The following is an 11,992-nucleotide window of genomic DNA, read 5'->3' on the forward strand; positions in this document are numbered from 1 at the left end:
ACACTTCGTGTGGGAGCCATGCCGGCTCCACAACGACACTGGAGGCTGCGAGACGGTCTCTTACAGCTGTCTGACACCCAGACCCGGCTCACAGCCGCGATTAGCCATTTTTTGGAACACAACGCCAATGATGACACCACGAAGGCCACCCAGTGGGCGGCCCTCAAAGCGGTCCTACGCGGGGAAATCATCTCCATCGCCACGGCCAACAACAAGGAAAGGGCGCTGAAGCGTGCCGAGCTCACCCAACGGGTGGCAGAACTGGAACAGATGCACCAGCGCACGGGGGCGGCCAGGGCGTGGCGACAGTTGTGCGCCGAACGAAAAATGCTGGCGGCCTTGGATCAAGACGTGGCGGAATACGCCGCTATGCGCCTCAAACACGTCTATTATACCGGTGGCGACCGTTGCGGGAGGCTGCTGACGAGCAGGCTACGGGCGCAAACCCAGAGGCAACAAGTGCGCTCTCTCCTGTCGGCCAATGGCGACCAGGTTACGGAGGACGCGGCGATAGCGGCGGCCTTCGGCAATTTTTATGCAGCGCTCTACGACACGGATCACCTGGACCCCAATGCCGGCCCGGCCTACTTGCAGGGCGCGGAGCTCCCCACCCTTACCCAAGCCCAGGCGGACTTTCTGGAGCGGCCCATAGGCCTGGAAGAGGTCATCTCGGCCATTGCCCGCCTCAAGGTTGGGAAATCCCCGGGGCCCGACGGCTATACCGCGGCATTTTACAAGACCTTTTGCCAGCAGCTTGCCCCTCTCTTGCGCGACCTGTTTAACACATTTGACACGCCTGGCGCCATACACCCGGACCTGCTAGAGGCGTCTATCTCTGTTATTCCCAAACCGGGCCGTGATCCGGCGGCCTGCGGTTCCTACAGGCCCATATCGCTACTGAACGTAGACTTGAAGCTCTACACTGGCATACTCGCGAGCCGCATCGCACCGTATATGCAACAGCTGATAGACCCCGACCAGGCGGGCTTTATCCCTCAACGGCAGACCAGCGACAACACCAAGCGGGTGCTGCACCTCATTGAGGCCGGGTCGCGCACTAAACCCGGCTGCATGCTCCTCACCATCGATGCGGAGAAAGCCTTCGACAGGGTGCATTGGCCATACCTCGATCAGGCCCTCCGCCACTTCGGATTTGGGGAGAAACTTCGCCATCGCATCTTCAACTGCTACCGCCGGCCCAACGCCGCGGTAAGGGTGAACGGTCATACCTCCCCGAGGTTCGACATTGGCAGAGGCACGCGCCAAGGCTGCCCTCTGTCGCCGCTCCTATTCGCATTGTATATGGAGCCGATGGCTCAGAGAGTGCGGCAACATGCTCTCATTTCTGGTATCAAATTCGGAGCCGACACGCATAAGATCAGCCTGTACGCTGACGACGTCTTGCTGTCCCTTACCGACCCGATGCGATCCCTGCGTGCTCTCTTTGTGGAGCTCCACACCTTCGCCCTGGCCTCGGGTTTCAAAATCAACGAAGCCAAATCTGAAGCCCTGAACATCTCCCTAAACCCAGACGTGGTGGCCGAGATTACATCGGAATTCAAGATACATTGGTCGGACGCAACCGTCCCGTACCTAGGCGTTCGCCTGGCTCCTACTGTCAGGGGCACTGCGCAAGTCAATTACGAGGCCCTCACACTCAAACTCCGGGAGCAGCTCCGGCGTTGGAAGCCACTTACGCTGTCATGGCTAGGCAGAATTGCCGCAGTCAAAATGACACTGCTGCCGCAGATCCTGTATCTGTTTCAGACGCTCCCCTTGAACCCCCCGAAGGGTTGGCTTCAACAAACCCAATCGGAACTGTCACGGTTCATTTGGAACGGCCGGCGTCCTAGGTTTAAGCACACTCTCGCCACTCTGCCCCCGGTGAACGGGGGGGTCGGCGTGCCAGACCTTACCCTGTACTTCCAGGCAGCACAGCTGCGCACCTTCGTGGAATGGTTCCAGCTGGAGTCCGGCAAACACTGGCTCTTCCTGGACCAGGCAGTGGCCGGCCGTACCCTCCAGGGCGTGCCCTTCCTACCACGCCGACACCGTCCCCCTAACCTGTACGCCTCTGAAATCACCAGCACCGCACTGCGAGTGTGGGACAGAGTGGCCGTGGCCAAGGGGCTGACCACCTTCCCCTCACCTATGACTCCCATCTTTGAGAATCCAGACTTCTCGCCGGGCTTGGACGCCGGAGCATTCACGACGTGGCGGACGACGCCCTGTAGAGCGGCGGGACACATGTTCGATATCAAGGGGATCCTCCCGTTCCAGCAGGTCAAGGCGGATTACGGTGTGGCCGAATCGGAACGCTTGCAATACCTGCAGGTGTGCCACTGGGTGCTCCACCCCTCGATCCAGCCCGGAGCCCAACGGCACCTCACACCCTACGAACGGTGGCTGCTAACGCGCACCTCGGATAAGAAATTGATTTCAGATCTCTATCAGCAGCTACTTCTCACTCAGGCACACACGTACAACGCGGGCCAAGTCCGGTGGGAAAGGGACCTGGGGAGGCAGCTCACTAGGAAAGAATGGGAGGGGGTGTACCATAGAGCCAGACACTCGGCACACCACACCGGGCTTACCGAGACATTGACTAAGGTAGCCACATACTGGTACCACACACCTGAGAGACTACATCAATGGGATGCCCGAATCAGTGATAGATGCTGGAGGGGGTGTGGGGAACTAGGGACATTGGAACACCTGCTGTGGAGCTGTGAGGCGCTGCGCCCCTATTGGGACCCTATCCTGGACCTTATAGACACACATCTAGACACACAACTGCCGCGCTTCCCAGCATACATTATACTAGGCCTCCCAAACGCACTCATGTACCCTCTGAAATCCTGGCGAGGCCGCTTGATCGCACTTGCGCTTGGGGCTGCGGTCCAAAACATTGTGGCCCACTGGAGGGCAATTCAGGCTCCGCAGCAACTGGGGTGGCTTCACCGGCTCTGGGCGATCCTGGGCATGGAGAAACTATCACTGGCGGCAGCTGGGAGGGGGGCGGACTTTGCGGAACTCTGGCAGCCATTCCTCGCCTTGCTTACCGGGGAGTTTCGGGAGGTGAGCTGCCCACGCTACCTGCGCCTGCTACGCCTGGCAGAAACTCCTCTCCCGGACCCCAAGACCCACGCCCGTAAGCGCACGGGCCCTGCGAGCGCAGCACCAACTGACTGTTAGTAGTAGACCACAACCAATAGTTTAATCCCCGAAATGGACAAGGAGAGGGGAGGGCTGGGGTGGGAAGGGTGGGGGGTTGTTTACAGTTCTTTGTTTCTCGAGTTGCACTAGCACTGATTAGCCTGCACCATTGTAGCACCTCTTATGACGCGGCCGGCCCGGTTGGGTTGTAGGCGGCTTGCTGTGTTAACAAGATGATGTACCCGCTGGCCTCGCGAAGGGTGTCAGCGGGGTCGCTGACCTAGGCCTCCCTGGAGTGGTGACGGCCCCTACAGATGTCTCTGAGGTGCATTTCTTTGCCTATGCTCAATAAAATATTTAATACATAAAACAGTTATCCCTCCCATACAGTCACTACCACCTTCACATAAGTCTAGACTGTCAAAGAAAACTACCAATTTAAATATAACTTACACTGTCAATGGCAGAGCGGATCCGACGTCCTCATGCTGACATCAGGTGACCTCTCTGCTCCTGAATCACCAACAACACATTGCACTTTACATTTCCCATCTTCAATCACATTCACCTGTCTCTGATTCCGATGTTTGGATTTGCTAAGCTACCCTTTTTACTCGTATTTCAGCGATCCTGAAGCATATTGTAATTTAGTGTTTTTAAGGCACTCCTTTTTAGGTCGAGGTAATATCCGGTCTGCCAAAGGCAGACCGGAAGTCCGAAAATTAATGTTACTTAGTGGGACTATTAGTCCCGCCTCAGTTTTTGCCTCTCTCCCATTGGCTGGCTTCCTAAACGGAGGCCAGCCATTGGAAGAGAGAGCTGTCCCTCCGAATAGGCTCCGTCTTTTTCGGATTCGGGGGCGTAAATTTTGCTGTTCTTTAGCCAGTGACGTTGCCCGTCACTCAGAACAGCAAAACCATGCCCCCGATTCCGAAAAATTCAGAAGCCTGCAGCCGCCATTTTCTTTCCCCCCACAGTGAAGGTGAGCCTCGAGCCTCTGCCTCTGCCCCCGTTTGTGCCGTTATTAGTGCTCCTGCACCCCTGTTTTTGCCGTTGTTCGTGCCTACTTTCATGCCTATATTGTCCGTGCTGAGGCTGGGCGGAGAGCAGACCCGGCGAAGGACCCCCGCCACAACACCGCCTGCCGCATCGCTGTTGCCATTTCTCCAGGTAATTTTTCACATCCCTAGAGCTTTCTTTTTTTTCTTCTCTATTTTTTTCTATTCTCCTTTAGTTTCGAGGTCCCCGAAATCCTTCTGTAGCGGTTTTCCTGAGCGGCAGTTTCTTTCGTTCCGTGGCCCGATTCTATTGCAGAACAAATGGTGTTTAATCACCGCCGGGCCCGCGTGCGATCTATCAACCGTCAGCTGCGAGCAGAGGCCTCACCTTGAGGGAGTTTATTAACTGCGGGGCCCGATGAAGCCGTAAGAGGACAGCCTGGGAAACTCTGGGCCTTTCGCGGGGCTGCTGGGGTGGCAAAGACACGGAGTTACCGTTCGATGTGGGAAATACATTTGGCCACTGGAATTATGCGGCTGAAGAGTAACTAATTATGCGGCAGGGTTGGCTAAATTATGCACCATGAAAAGCAAATTACTCGGCGTAATGCAGCACATTTTTGACAGCATTATATCATCATTTTGTCAGTTTTACAGGCTTGTATTTCATTATTCGTGCCATCTCTCCATTTACCGTCTCCGCTTTCCCAGAATCCAAGGCCACTTCCTACTAAAATGCCAGTAAGTGGAAATGTAACTCCGTTTATGTTTACTCAGGGCTTTTTGAATGTCAGTTCTTGCAGCTTGTTCTGGTCCGAGTGCAACCCCAATAGTTGAAGGTGTGAATTGGGCTACTTTAAGGGAGAGTTCAATTAAGCTTCCCAGAGTGGTTATTGATACCACACAGTAAGCAATTTCTTTTAAAATCTATGCATGAGAGAAAGGAGTGGCGTTGGAGAGTTCGGACTTAACATGGGTAACAGGCATGAATATGCTAACTGAGGCCCATGCTTACAGAAGTGGTGTGGGGTTGTCTCTCTTGCAGCTGGGTTGTCGCTGCTGTTGACATGGCCCTGTGTCTTGAGGGTACTGTGCCGTGATCCACCAGGCGTATCTTCTGCACTTGAGGGTTTTTGAAATGTCCCTTTAGCGTACTGTGCATGAGTGGCTGTTGTAAAAGATGGATAGTTAGAACTGGTGAGCGATCTGAAGCCTGTGGAGGCCCTTTCCTACACTTAGAGCGCAGAATGGGATGTTCATTAGAACATTCTGCTATCTGTGCCTTTCTAATTTAAAATGTATATTGTTGGTGTACAGTACGATATTGTGTATATTGCCATGGCAACACCTTTCCTTCACTGGTATTAGAGACGGCTGCATAGATAACGGTGATACATGAGTTCTGTTCACAAGTATATTATGTGCCTGTTACTGTGGCAAGATACAGCCCTTGTGGGTCCATTTATAAATGTTACTAAGGGACAGGTTTAATTCTCTCTGGACAGACGAGTACCTCTTCAGCCAGCCTCTTTCCTTACCTGCTCCAATTAAGAATAATAATCTAATTAGCGAAGATACAGTTTGGACAGGCTTAATCGAGGATGAACCTCAATGGCTTGCCTGTCATCCGGAAACTCCATCTCAACCTAGGTTCTCTATATCCCTCTCCCACTTCCTCCCCTGTCATGTACCCCCTGCTCCCACTGGGTTGCAGTATGACTAGGCTGTAGTTAAGTCATGTGCACACTTCAGTTGAGTCACAGACTTACTAGGAACCAGCTTCCTCGGTTGGAAAGTCTTTGCTTTGGACTTCCCTTTACGTTAGGTTTTTTGCACAGAATAATGATGTTAACCCCTTGCCTGCTGATGACGGAACCGCTCCGTCATCAGCTGCGGTGGCACTGTGCTGATGACGGAGCGGTTCCGTCATGGCCCGCTCGTAACGCCTGCGCGGCGCGAATTCCGCGCCTGCGCTGAGCGTTCCATTGAGCGGGGCGGGCCATGACGGAACGGCTCCGTCATAAGCACAGCGCCACCGACGCTGGTGACGGAGCGGTTCCCTCACCAGCATGCGGCCGCCCCGCCCCCTTAGCACTGCGGCGGAATAGCCGCCGCAGTGAAGGGGTTTATTTCCAGTATTTATAAAGCGCAACACTCATCCCATGGGATATCACGGCGCTATGAAACGAGGGAGACTGCTGATGGCTATGCTGGGGGATTTAGTTTTTTGGGAAGAGGTGAGTTTTTAGTTTTTGCCGGAATTGAAGGTAGGTAATGGTATGTCTGAGATCTACAGGTAACTCATTCCACCTTTTGGCTGCCAGGTATGAGAAGGCGCGTCCACCCGTTTCTTGTCTTATGGATGCGTTTAGGTTTAGCCAGGGCTAAGTGATTCGATCTTAGGTTCCTGTTGGACGTAGAATTCAATTTTCCCATTGCAGGATGGTGGGGCCAGTCTTATAAAGAGCTCTGTGTGCGTGACAGAGTATTTTGAAAGTGGCCCTCTGGCGCATCGGTAGCCAGTGAAGTTTCCGGAGACAAGCGGATGCTGAGTCTCGCTTGCCTTTATTGCAGACCAGCTTGGCTGCCTGATTTTGTAAAACCTGTAGGCGGGAGAAAAGTTGCTCGTTCATTCCTTCGAAAAGTGCGTTGCCGTAATCAAGGCGGCTGACCAAGAGGGCTTGGGTGACTGTACGTCGACAATCCAGGGGTATCCAGGGAAAGATTTTTGCCAGAAGTTTGAGTATTGCAAAGCCCTTACCCCAGAGTGATCGGATGTGGTCCTTCATGGACAATGCGTCGTCCATGATGATACCTAGATTTCTGGCGTGTTGTTTTGGAGTAGGGGCTGATCCCAATGTGGGTGGCCACCATGTGGCGTTCCATGTCAGTTTTGCTCCTCCAAACAGTAGTATCTCCGATTTGCCGGCATTTAATTTTAAGCAATGGTTATGCATCCATGATGCCATTTCGGTGAGACAGCTGTGTAGCTTTTTCTTTGTTGTCTCAGATCTTTCATCCATTGTCACCATCAGCTGTGTGTCGTCGGCATAGGAACAATTAAACCAATGTTAAACCAGTTAAACCAATGCAGAATGATTTACCCGTGAGTGTGTCAGTCTTTCTCAGGGCATATCTAGCTTCCAGTGAGAAATCAAACACTTGCCACTCTCAGCCATGTAGTTCAGTATTCTATTGTCCTGCTAATGGTATCGTTTTTCAAAAGGTGATCTAGCAAATGGTTTGTGCGTTACGAGGAAGCACAGTAAAAGAGCCAATGGAGTTTGGCAGCATAATATTACAGTTTTATGGTAATCACAAAAGTCGTACCAGATTAGCTTTTTTAAATGTTTGGTTCTGCTAATGTGTAAAAAAGGTTCGCTAATACATATCTTCGACCCCTACATCAGCAATAAATTTCCCTAGTTAAAAGCAAACTGCCCTCAGATCATCATAAAGTGACCCTGCAAGTGTTAGAATCCTGGTCACAGTGTACATTTTATAAGTGTTATATTTTGCGTTCTCTAATTGATGATTTTGTTTTACCATAGCTGAATAATTACACTGATCAAGAACTTCATCTCAGATGTTCCTTAAGCCAGCACTTTATGGAATTTTATATAGTTGAATGGCCAGTTGTCATTCACATCAGCACCATCATTCCAACAGTGATCTTGCTGGTGTTACATCACTTGATGATTCAAAAATATTCTACACAGCTGCATGCTAGTCATAACTATAACTAATCTGCGACATGCAACTCGTTTTGTAGGCAAGTCAGTGCATAGAGGTTCTGGTCTTGCTCCTAATTGAGGTACACTCCCTTAACACTTTCCTCTGGGTGGGGGTGGGGGTGGCTCTGGGTGGGTGTGTGTGTGGCTCTGGGTGTGTGTGTGTGTGGCTCTGGGTGTATGTGTGTGGCTCTGGGTGTGTGGCTCTGTGTGTGTGTGTGTGGGTGGCTTTGTGTGTGTGGCTCTGTGTGGGTGTAAATGCAGTAGGTCATGCATTTGCGAGCTATTAAGCTATTGGCATTGTAAATGGCAATGCCATTTATTTAACGATTAAGCTATTGGCAATGTAAATGACAATGCCATTTATTTATGATTTAAATAAAAAGTCATGAGCAATGCCAATAGCTCTACCTTAAATAATGCCAAGACCATTGCATTGTAAATGCTTGTTTTCATTGTTCGTTGGTGCTTGTGAGTGGTACTCTGAAGTAAATAGCAAAAACACTATCACCATTGCAAGAATCTGCTGCTGTATATCCACGTACTATATGTGTGAATTATGTCTATATGTGTGAGGTTCCTATAGAGCTAGCAAGAATTGGCAAATATTTTGTAACAGCAGGAAGATGATTGAAGGACCACAAACTGTAATCCTTGACCTTAAATGGATTGTTACCAAGAAACATGTGGACATTACCTAAGTAAGGTAATCTTTCACCCCAAACTCATCCCTAAAAAAGACAATGGGCCTAATTACAGTGAGGCTCGGAAAGCCTCCCACTGCTTGTCGGAGACTTTCCGACCGACATTATAGGTTTAAACTCTGACCCCCGCATCAGGATAACAGCGGTATGAGTTTAAACTGGCAGGGGACTCCGACAGGCTCAAGAAGCCCGTCGGACAGTCGGAATTGCACCATAATCCCTTAAAGACAGCGTTTCTGCCGTCAGAATTATGATTTCGGTTTCTGACAGCCGATTCATGTCGGCCTTTCCTATATGGATTGGCTGTCCGAAACTGACTTTGGGGGCCCCTAGAAGGACCCCTACCCCTCTGCCCCTCAGCATTTGGGCCTGGGGAGCACCTAAGTTGCCTGCCACACAGTACAGGGATGTTTACAAACTTACATTTTTCAATGGGAGCCTGTGCTGCGGGCGTTTTCAGCCCTCTGCACAAGCTCCCTGTCACATCCTAATGGGGTTGTTGGTCCTGCCGACCTATGGTCTGGCGGTTCCTTCCCCAAAACAGTGTCGTCGGAGGCAACTCCCACGGACATCATAATGAGGGCTATAGTTGGGAGAATGCTCGTTGGCCTTTTAGGAGTCTCTGCCTTCAAGGTAGCGCTTGCATTCTCCAGCAGACTTCAAAAATCAGCAGCTTTGGTCCATCCAAGAAACAAAGTCTTCTTTCACTGGTGAAGGGTAGAGTAACCCATTTGTTTGCTTTTCTATCATTGACCCGTGAAATAAATTATTTTATTTTATAGACGGACCTGCTTTTCATGCAATCTTCGTAACACTGCATTCATTCTCAGAGCTACTAATGAACAATGGAACACGGCCACCCAAGCACTGTCTCTGTGAATTTAAAGTTTACTTTAAAAGCTGCTATTGGGACGCACATGGTGTTTAGGCTCACGTGCAACAATTTCTTTCAAGCTATGGGAATTACTTTCATGCACCTTGAGCACTGTGACATCACACGTCAAGTGCAATAACTTATTAAATGGGTGCATTATTTTCTTATTACTGGTGCATTCTGACGTCACACCGCTCCCGTAGTAAAAGGAAAGTCAAATACAATTCTGTAGAGAGATATTCTGGTCTCCCACCTATTTTACTTTCAAGTCTAGTGACCAGTTCATAACCTGTTTTATTATGTCCACCCACCACGTCACAGCAGGTTCCATTGTGCTAGCTAGCACATCGTTGCCAATTTTCATAGTGCCATTTATTATAGCATTGGCAGCTTCTATAATAATCAATTAGCACATATTTTTCACCATCAGCGCAACCTTGACCAGTTTACATAACTATTTAACTATTCAATAACTAATATGCTTGGGCAATAAACGTTGAAATACTTCACATTTAAGCAACATCTCAACTGCAGCAGCTGTGCACTATGCGAATTATCTGCACTTGTAGTACCTGCAAACGGGAAACAACCATTACTTAGCAACTTTTACTTTGCTATTCTTTTACTTAGCAACTTTTACTTTGCATAGTCCATTACTACGCATGCTTCTACTTAGCCTGCCGTTACTTCGCATATGCTGTTACGTCGCAAATTAAACTTTTTTTTTTTTTATTATTTAGAGGGACCACGAGGAGAGAGGTAAGTGGGGCAGTGTAGTTAGGGTAGTGTTGTAGTGTATGTGTAGAGTAGGGGGTAGTGTTTTAGGGTTTAGGGTAGTGTTGTAGTGTAGGGGGTAGTGTTTTAGGGTAGTGTTGTAGTGTAAAAATACTAGAATTTATAGGAACAATATACATATTAGTAATGGAGCTGGATTCACCAAATTGCCTGGGGTAGTGGGGAAACATCCGGTATCCTTTGACCCCTAAAACATCACAGGGCCTCTTTCCCAAACTTTAGCATGTCCAAAGCCTGATATTTGCTACTGAGGCAGGGAAAGGACCTGAAACTAGAGAAAGATAATTAATTTCTATATTCTTGCTGCTGCCTACACAACCTCTAAGACTGGGGGTCCAAAGCCAGTGCCAGGGGTATGAAAAGGCAAGATAGTGTTAGCAGGCGGTCGAACTACTAATTGTATCTGATATAATGTTGTCATATGTTTTTACATACACCGTCATATCTACCTTTTTGTTCTTCCTTCCTTTAATCTCACCACAGGCCTCTGACCTGGATTGAAGAAAGAGCTCCGGGGCTGAAACGTGGCCGGACAATCAACTTCTGCTTCGAGTCAGGCACCGTGGATAGTTTACCAGATGTTCCCAGGGGAGCAGTCGGTGCCTTTATGCAAGACCAAGATCTGTTTGCCAAGAAGCTGTTGGGAGAGGTCTCTAACCAGGCGCTAGATGCGGAGAAGAGGCGCATACTGAGGTGCCTGGAACTTGCAGAAGAAATCCAACAACTCTGTGAACACTGAACAAGCTGACTAACATTCCATGGGATGTTTCTGTGCCTTAGAATCGTATATGGAGGGCATATAGTTAAAGATGGCTGCTCTTCAGGGCAGATTCCAAATGTGATAATGTATCAGATAAAGCCACTGAGATAATACTGTGGGGGCAACAGTTTGTACAAGAAGATCAGATTCACTCAATATGTCCATGATTACAAACACCTCTGCCACCAAGATGCCACAAGAGAGATGCCATTTGTCATTAAAATGATACAAAATGACCGTGGAGTTTCATTCTTAAATATTGAAATTGTTCACAGCATGAAGTATCAAACACAATCTGTAGATATTGCATTTGAGTTAAATGTCCAGGTACTCAGGGTTTTTAAAGGAATGAAATATGTTGGAAAATATATGAACTTTAGCATATAGGATTTCTGTTCAGTCTGCAGTGGACAATGAACTTTGCCATTTTATGTCTTTTCAAATATGGTATGCAATATGCATACATATTTTATTTCTTCATTATTTAGGTAGATTATACGTTTTGCAATGCTAAATTCCATAAGCTAGCAAACGCTGTAGTGGATATTAATAACTTACCAATAATCAAATTCAACAACCACTTAAGTGTTCTCCCATTTTATGGCATTGTTAAGGTGGGTTATTTGGTAACACAATACTAGAAAGAGAAATGAGGCCCAAATACTGAAACGGGGCATTAAGTGACTCTTTTTTTTTTTTACCAAAACCGTATCTTCGAGAGAACAGCGTGAAGGAACCCAAAGAAAATGACTTTTTGCAGGGTCATAGGCACACAATTATGGGCCCCTGGTAGGAAACATTACATCTAACTGTGTACTGACCATGTATAAAAAAAATATTTTACAGAAATATGTTTTAGATTTTTAGGTTGTGGGCGCAACAATGAGCATGTAACTCTTCCCACTAGTTCATGCCTAGTACTAAAGGTCTCCTTTTGTTCTGTTCAGTTCCCTGTTCTGTTAACTGCACTAAAT

At 48.7% G+C, this 11,992-nt stretch overlaps 1 protein-coding gene across 5 annotated transcripts in view; it reads left to right on the top strand.

The window, feature by feature from the left end:
* BLVRA (biliverdin reductase A) overlaps positions 1–11,254 on the top strand; it is a 274,998-nt gene extending 263,744 nt beyond the window's left edge. For all 5 annotated transcript variants that reach the window (XM_086964880.1, XM_086964878.1, XM_086964877.1 and 2 more), the window contains one exon: positions 10,742–11,254. In XM_086964880.1, the coding sequence (XP_086821006.1) occupies positions 10,742–10,997 (256 nt within the window). In that variant the 3' untranslated portion in view covers positions 10,998–11,254. The remainder of the gene's footprint in view (positions 1–10,741) is intronic.
* The last annotated feature ends 738 nt before the right edge of the window (positions 11,255–11,992 follow it).

The sequence above is a fragment of the Lissotriton vulgaris genome, chromosome 4_1, assembly GCF_964263255.1.
Source record: "Lissotriton vulgaris chromosome 4_1, aLisVul1.2, whole genome shotgun sequence".
Taxonomy (NCBI): Eukaryota; Metazoa; Chordata; class Amphibia; order Caudata; family Salamandridae; genus Lissotriton; species Lissotriton vulgaris.